Raw genomic sequence first — 8,017 nt, 5'->3', positions numbered from 1 at the left:
AAAATAGCTCTATGCCGCTATATAAACAAACCCTACTCTAATAATTATAATAAGACACTGCGGTGCACTGAAAAGCACAGCATGGTGCGTAGTTTACTTTTATAGTCCCAAAATCTATAGCGATGACGGACGGACGGAAGGAAGGAAGGAAGGAAGGACAGACACAGCCCGCTTATATTATAGATATATATATATATATAAATATATATATATATATATATGGGGTGCCAATTTTTTTTTGCGGGGAGCCCTTTATTTAGTTCTGCCACTGTGGGTGCAATTTTAGAATAAGCAAATTAAAATAGTAATTTTTTCTCTTTATTATTAAAATGACATAACTGTAGCAAGGAATTAATTCAAAATCGATAATATAAATTAAAAAAAAAAAGAGAAAAATACGCTTTTAAAACTCGATTTTTTCTGTTCCGAAATGAGTTTGAGCATATTTCTATGTAGGCTGTTGTCTCATGATGGATATATTTTGCAATGAAATAGGTTAAATTACTAAATAAGAAATGGGGCACGAATTTTTCTTTCGGATTGGGGGGGGGGTCCAAGTTCCGCCACTGGTTCCCAAAAGATGTAGTTTCATTTTACTTTTACATACTAACATGAGAGGTGTCAATGTAATTATTGTATTACAACTTTTTCTAATTATAGGCTAGTATAGTTATTTTGCCCCTTACTGTCATGACTTGGAGTGGTTGTTTTTGTTTGCTTCCGACAAATAAACCCACCACAATCACTTTCGTTCTCTTCAGCGTAGAAGTGAAAAAAAGACTCAAAGAAAGATACACTTCTGCTAGCAACATTGTAAGTATGATAGATCTAGTACTGCCTGGGATTCAAAGGGACGACTCGAAATAATATCGGAAATACCGTCCAATTAAATTATATAGAGTCTATAAAGTAGAATCTATAAAGTCTCGATCTAGTGATTTAAAATTTCTATTTCGTTAACCGGTTAAATAATTAATAATAGATCTATATACTTTTTTTTAAAAATAAGTAACTCACTGTGAGACTGTGTAACTGGAGAACTGGTAATGTTGTTGATTGTTGTTGATGTTATTGTTGAAATGGAATAATGGACACCAGCGAGTTGACGAGATTCCTTCCATAATGTTGTTGACATGGAATAAAAACGTGCTTTTTAGATTTAGACCGTAAAAAAATAAAAAAAATAAAAACTTAAGCCTAAAATTAATTTAGAAATTTTAGGCCTAGGCCCTATATTTTTAGAATAAATGCTATAAAAGTTGCAAACCCAGAGAACTTGAAAATAATTTGTTGAGTAGTTTAAGGCTACATTTCTATTTATTTTCATCAAGCCTAAGTTATAACCGGATGTTTCACTTTCGTAAGACAAATATTGATTCAAATGATTGGCTGTACAGTAACTTAGTGATCGATAACTATTTGTTTACAAAACTTTGCAGATCAAGGTTTTAAATAACAATGCAAATTAAAAACCCCATGACCTAGTTTTCTATTTTTAGCTTACAATGTGTACAATAAAATCTATGGCGACCTATCCAATAGCAGGATGCCATTGTTTATGTCGCCATTACACGTGAAAACCAAATTATTTTTGCTTTTTTTAAAATTTTTATTTAGTTACCGAAAATATTATAAACATCAAATACATCCAATCTTTAGTAAAGTCCGAAAAAAACCAGACAGGCAGGATTTTATAACCATATTAATTGTAACTACGCTGTGCATGATTTTTAAATGAATTTATACACCTCTCAAATACCTTTGAGACTTTTCTCGCTGGTGTCCATTGAATAATGATAATAAAAAGGATAGGCCTAGCCTATAAATATAAAATATAATATAATATTAATAAGGATAATATGATATGGATTTAGGACAGTAAAAGATACAATTTTATTAAAAACTTAAGCCTAAACTAAAATTAATTCAGAAATTTAATATTTTTGTTTAGAATCAATGCTATCCCCTATCTAAAATACTATTACTTTTATTATTTACTATAGGCCTATAAGTTGCAGATCCAGAGAACCTGAAAATAATTTGTTGAGTTTAACGCTACATTTCTATTTATTTTCATCAAGCCTAAGTTATAACCCGATGTTTCACTTTCGTAAGACAAACATTGATTGGCTGTATAGGAACTCCGTGATAGATTTCTGACAGCCCCACTTTATAGTTTTTTTTGTTTACAAAACTTTGCAGATCAAGTTTTTAAATAACAATGCAAATTTAAACCCCATGACCTAGTTTTTCTTTGGCCGATGCTAGCCGGAATAAGATATGCACGCGCAATGGAGAGAAACTACGACTTGACATCGTAGCGATGTTTTAGATGGTACTGCGCATGCATGTGTTTACAACCGCACAACCCTAACACCAACCCTAACCCTAGCCCTAATCCTATCCCTAACCCTCATTTTAGCCCTAACCCTAGCCATAGGTCACTGCGCAGAGCTATCTTTTGCAGACTAAGTGGAGACGTTGGGGAGAAAAATCTTCTTCCGAGTAGTCACTCTGTTTTTCTTTTTTTAGCTTACAATGTGTACAATAAAATTTATGGCGGCCTATCGAATAGCAGGATGCCATTGTTTATGTCGCCATTACATGTGAAAACCAAATTGTTTTTGCTTTTTTTTAAATTTTATTCAGTTACCGAAAATATTAAAAACATCAAATACATCCAATCTTTAGTAAAGTCCAAAAAAAAACCAGACAGGCAGGATTTTATAACCATATTAATTGTAACTATGCCGTGCATGATTTTTAAATTAATTTATGGACCTCTCAAATGCCTTTGAGACTTTTCTCACTGGGGTCCATTATGCCTAAGTCAAACTTTAAAATTTAAAAGTCAGTCAAGCCCAAGAATTTCTTGCCAATAATAATTATTAATTAAGTTTATTGGGCCTAATTAATTAGTATTAGAAATTAGATCTAGATCTACTAATTAGTAATTACTTAATACTGAATAGGCCTAATTAGTATTTTTAAGTTTAAATTGATAGAAAATTAGCAATAATTAATAATTAGTATTAATTAGATATACTAGAATCTAGTTACTAGTCTAGATCTAGATTTCTAGATCTAGAATCTAAATATTCAAATATTAATAATAATTTATTAAATATAAATAAATAGGCCTAAAGATTAAATGAAGTCGTTTGTAGTAGGCCTAATTTTTTTTTTTTTTAAACACAGAAAACAACTTGCAGTAGACTTGCGACAACTAGATTCTAGATCTAGTAAAATAAGATGATTAGATTTTTTTTTTACTGAAGTCTCAAATTAAATACTGTTAATAGCTACGCAACTTATTCTTTTATTGCTGCGCAATAGGATCAGATTACCCTTTTAGCCTTATTCTTGAGATAAAACTATCTGTATTCTTTTAGTACTTTTAGACCTAGGTAGTTGTGGACATAGGTGGAAAGCGGACTTTTAAAATTTTCACATTAATTTTTCGTAGTAAATTGCAAATGACAAACAAAACAAAAAATTTAGTTTGTGGGCACAGCCATGGTAGGAACTTACCATGAGTCGAGTAATACTAGTTATGTACTTTTTTAATATTGCATTTTCATGTACGGATTGTCAATCTTTAAAATATTTTTTAAATGCGGCAGACCTCAGTCACGTAAATTTTTAAAAATTGATCTAAAGTTTGGAGTAGGCTACAAATTACTTCCAAGTCATAAAGTGGGGTTTTCAGAAGATCAATCTATGCATTTCTGTACAGCCAATCTATTTAAAACAACCTCAGGTTATTATTTAGGATACACAAAAATAGTTTTAAATATAAATGTAGCCTTAAATGAAAAAAAATATTTTGAAGTACACTGCATCTGCAACTTCTATAACATTAATTTAAAAATGATCAAACTTCTAAAATTTTTTCTGGCCTAAATTATGATGGTGAATTCTCTATAAATATAACATTATCCTCTTAACTCAACTTTGATTTTAAATTCTAAAAATGGCAGATACTGGATCAGTGTACAGGTACCTTAGTAGTTATTGCATTTCTGATTACCTCAGGTCTGAGTAGTAGACAAATAGAGCATAATTAAATTATAAGGAATGTAACTTACATTATTCATTATTCTATTTCAGTTTCATTATGCTGGAGGTTTCAGACCTATAATTTGAAGTTGTGTCATGGATTTCCCAGCTATTATTGAAGAAATTGCCCTTGAGGGATTGGATGGTAAAACATGACATGAACATTTGATTTAAGTTTTTATAACCAAACTGTTATTACTTTTTTTATAACATGATGGGTATAGTCACTTTGTTTAATTAGATGCTTAAGATAATAAAACTATAATTCTAGGTAAATCTTGTTTCTTGTTTCCTTTTTAAATTTCTTTAATAAAATCTTTTCTTGCTTTGCATCAGTTTATGTTTGGAAGTTTCATTGAGTAAAGTACTATGCTCCTTATTTAAACAGGCATCACTATAAATGCTCTGTGGCAAAGACTAGAGGATAGACCAGATTTTGTGAAGGGTAACCTTGATGATGCTGCTAAGAGATTCATTTGGAAATATGTAGCAGGTGTGCAAGACTTGGAGTTTTACCTACTTCCAGAGCCCAGACCCGAGCTGGTTATTTTTAGATACAGTGATTTTATTAGCCCAGAGGATTGCAAGTGCATAATGCCTGTGAGTTGAAAAATATTTTTATGTGAAAAAAAAGGCCATTAAAAATATCTACCTTATGAAATAATACTTATTCCTCTAAATAAATTTATTGTAACTTGTACTTGTAAGCATTTTGATAATTTGTTAAAAAGTTAATTTTTGATTTGTTAAAACATAATTTGTTTTGATGAAACTTGAAAGCTTGATACACCAGCTGATATATACTCTCACGACCAAGTGGACGAGTGTGGCATACGAGGTAGCTGTGATCATTTCCAGACCCGCACCAAAATCACTGATGTCATAAGAAGCTATGGTGTGTGTCTCATGTCTCTGGATGAGGTCATTGACAGGTCAGTCCATGGTTTTGTTCTGTCTGCTAGTTCTGATGTGTAAAAGTGTGTTTACATTTTTTCTAATACTGTTGTGTGTGTGTGCTAGGTGGGGCCAGTCCATGGTTTTGTTCAGTCTGCTAGTTCTGATGTGTACAAGTGTGTTTACATTTTTTCTAATACTGTTGTGTGTGTGCTAGGTGGGGCCAGTCCATGGTTATTGTAGCCAGTCAGAAACAGAGGAACCTGGCTTTATTGGGCTGTGTCTTTAACCCAGCTGGATTGAGTACTGAGCTGTACTGTACTCTTGAAGCTGTTGGAAGGTGAGAAACTGTTCAGTTCATGCCAAGCTATAGACAGTTATGTAACAGTGGAGAGAAAATAACATTATCATGCAGTATCAGTAGATTGTGTTTTTATTTTAGGGCCAGGTATGAAGGGGACATCACCTCTTGTAGATATGCTAGAGGGTTATCTAACCCTAAGTTCAAGAAGTTGTTGCAGACTACACTGTTTGGGAAATTAAAACAGTTGGAAAATCAAGGGCTGGTAACTAAACAGGTGTTTTAACTTTTTTCTTTTTTAATGTGATTTTTAATGTTAAGTTGTCTCCCTTTTTCATAAAATATTAAAAAAAAAATTAATAAGCAAATAATTTTGAAATTAAAAAATCTTTCATAATATATAATCATTGTTATTTCAGCCTTTTACTGTAAAATATACAAACCCTCATGGTCTGACCCAAGTTCGACTTGTTCATCTTCGACGCTTCTATCGGATTACTAAAGCAAACTATCGTGGCTATTTACAAGCTGTTTCTGATTTCTTGATTAGCAAGCCCAATCAGATGGCGTTGTATGCGGATATGATCAGCAGTGTAGTAAGTTGAGCAACTATTTAACATGAACACATTCATTAATTGCCAGCTGATTCAACATTGCACATTTTAGTTTAAACCTGCTAATTCCTTTTCCTTAAAATACATTTAGTTTTGAACCAACCAATTCCCTAAGATAATTTTGTTTTCAATCTACTAATTTCCCATTACACATAAAAAAAATTGATTTGATCAGTTGCTTGGTATTCCAAGTATTGTAGTTTTAATCTTAATTGTGTAGGGCCTTACTGCCAGCATTTTCAAGAAGTTGAAGAATAAATTTGGTGGCTACTATGCTACAGAAACTATTCCCTACAGGACCTTGTTTCCAACTTGTACAGCAAATGAATGGAAAACAAAGTAAGAGTAGTAAACAGTTCACACAAAAATTCTTTTATGCATGCCTTTAATGGTAGGTGTCAAAAATAAATACTTTAATTTAGGTAAGATAAAAACAAATTCTAATGACTAGGGCTGGACTTGAAAAAAGGGTTCGCGTAGTGAAACTGTTGAAGAGATATCATGACACTGATGAATTTGATGATGATGATGATGATGAAAATGATGACAGCGAAGATGAAGAATATCTTGACACTGGAAAAGTTGATGACAATGATGATGATTTGAGTGCAGAGAACACGAGTATGTCAGAGAAGAAAAAACCCAACAACATTTATGGTAAATTTTCTTTATCACTACATCCATTAGGGCCAGGTTTTGTAACAAATATTTCAGTTGATATATTTTAAGGTATTTTGGCTGGGATTTTTAGTAAATAATGTTATAGTTAAGTTGACATTTTAAATTTAGGTTCTTTGGGATATCACCGGTCAATTCTAAGTCAAATAATGATGGCCATCCAAGACTCAGGAGAGAGGGGCCTCATGGAGCGGGATGTGAGTATTAAAGGAAATTTCTTTGAAAACGCTGCAAATATTTTATAAACTTTTTTTTTGTGTGGGATAAAAAAGTAATCCTAATTTTTTAATAGAACTACAAATGTAGTATGGAATTGTTTGATAATATGTTTTGTACCAACTTGTAGATAAAATACAAGCTGAGTTTGGCTAGAGTTCGGATGAGACATTGTATGAAGGAACTTTGGAAAACCAAGTGTATTTCTTCAATTATGAGATCATATGGGAAACACAATGGCACATTGTAAGTTCATTTTCATGTAAACATAATTAATTTGTCCTTACTGCAAAAATCCTGATTAATAAATTCTATTGAGTAAAAACCATTAATTAGATTTTACAATATTTTTTCCATGCTATTTGCTTTAACACTAAGAGAGCCTCACCTTGTGGGCTCATTGACCACATTACTGCTGTTTGTTACATTGGAACCCCCTCCCCCACCCCTTCCTTTTTAGTCTTGTAACCCCTGAGATTGCAGACAGACTGAAAGCTAAAAAAATGGAAGAAGTGGCTCCCATACCCAAGATAGAACTCGATGTAAGCTTTGATGGGGAGCAGATGTTAGATGACTTTGGTAAATAGAAAATTCATTTATAAAATATTTAAACTTTTTTCTTTATAGTTAACATTTAAGTCTGTAAGCCTACTCAAGTTTGGATTTACACCACATACTAATTTGTAGCTTTAATAATGGTGTTACTTTTGTGTTTGTAACAAATCTTTCAACAAACAATTATCCATGTTTGGTTAGCTCTGAGAAGGGCAGTTATTTTCATTTAATTTGAATTTCTATAAATGACACAACTCAATAACAGAGGCGTTTTGAGGTGGGGGGGGGGTGCAGACCCCACAAGGTGACACCATTTAGGGGGTGACACCAAGACAAAAAAATGCATAATGTATAAAAGAAAAATGCTTTTTGTCAGTTCAATAAATGATTATTTAGATTTAAAAAGTCTTTTAAGTACTAATAGAGAATGTTGACAAGGGAGTGGTAACACAACGTAAACCTACTAATTGTAGTGAAAAAAAATGCTACATGTAGCTGTATTAATAATCAATTATAGATTTATAAACAACATAACTATTAACTGTGCATGATTTGAAGCTATCACCCTGGGGTGAGAGTGACACTAACTGCAAAATTTACAGAGGAAAAAATGAGTGTACTTGAATATTATCAGTATAACTGATTAGTGAATCAACAACGTGGTGACACCATATCTAATAATTTACTTTGAAAATGTTGC

General features: G+C 32.2%; 1 protein-coding gene across 5 annotated transcripts in view; it reads left to right on the top strand.

The window, feature by feature from the left end:
• The first annotated feature begins 748 nt into the window (after positions 1-748).
• Positions 749-8,017, top strand: part of LOC131937225 (general transcription factor 3C polypeptide 1) — a 176,388-nt gene continuing 169,119 nt past the window's right edge. For 2 of the 5 annotated variants that reach the window (XM_059294480.1, XM_059294476.1), the window contains exons 1-12: positions 749-813; positions 4,111-4,204; positions 4,448-4,659; positions 4,840-4,991; positions 5,171-5,293; positions 5,396-5,531; positions 5,674-5,850; positions 6,089-6,207; positions 6,320-6,525; positions 6,658-6,743; positions 6,893-7,008; positions 7,223-7,341. In XM_059294480.1, the coding sequence (XP_059150463.1) occupies positions 4,156-4,204; positions 4,448-4,659; positions 4,840-4,991; positions 5,171-5,293; positions 5,396-5,531; positions 5,674-5,850; positions 6,089-6,207; positions 6,320-6,525; positions 6,658-6,743; positions 6,893-7,008; positions 7,223-7,341 (1,495 nt within the window). In that variant the 5' untranslated portion in view covers positions 749-813; positions 4,111-4,155. Of the gene's footprint in view, positions 814-2,524; positions 2,742-2,825; positions 2,851-3,953; positions 4,000-4,110; positions 4,205-4,447; positions 4,660-4,839; positions 4,992-5,170; positions 5,294-5,395; positions 5,532-5,673; positions 5,851-6,088; positions 6,208-6,319; positions 6,526-6,657; positions 6,744-6,892; positions 7,009-7,222; positions 7,342-8,017 lie in introns of those variants that run through there. The other 3 variants (XM_059294477.1, XM_059294479.1, XM_059294478.1) reach the window with 3 other exon arrangements.

Source organism: Physella acuta, unplaced genomic scaffold (genome assembly GCF_028476545.2).
Source record: "Physella acuta isolate Inbredline_101_S28 unplaced genomic scaffold, ASM2847654v3 ptg000204l, whole genome shotgun sequence".
NCBI classification, from domain to species: domain Eukaryota; kingdom Metazoa; phylum Mollusca; class Gastropoda; family Physidae; genus Physella; species Physella acuta.
This window is presented reverse-complemented; position numbering and strand designations above follow the sequence as displayed.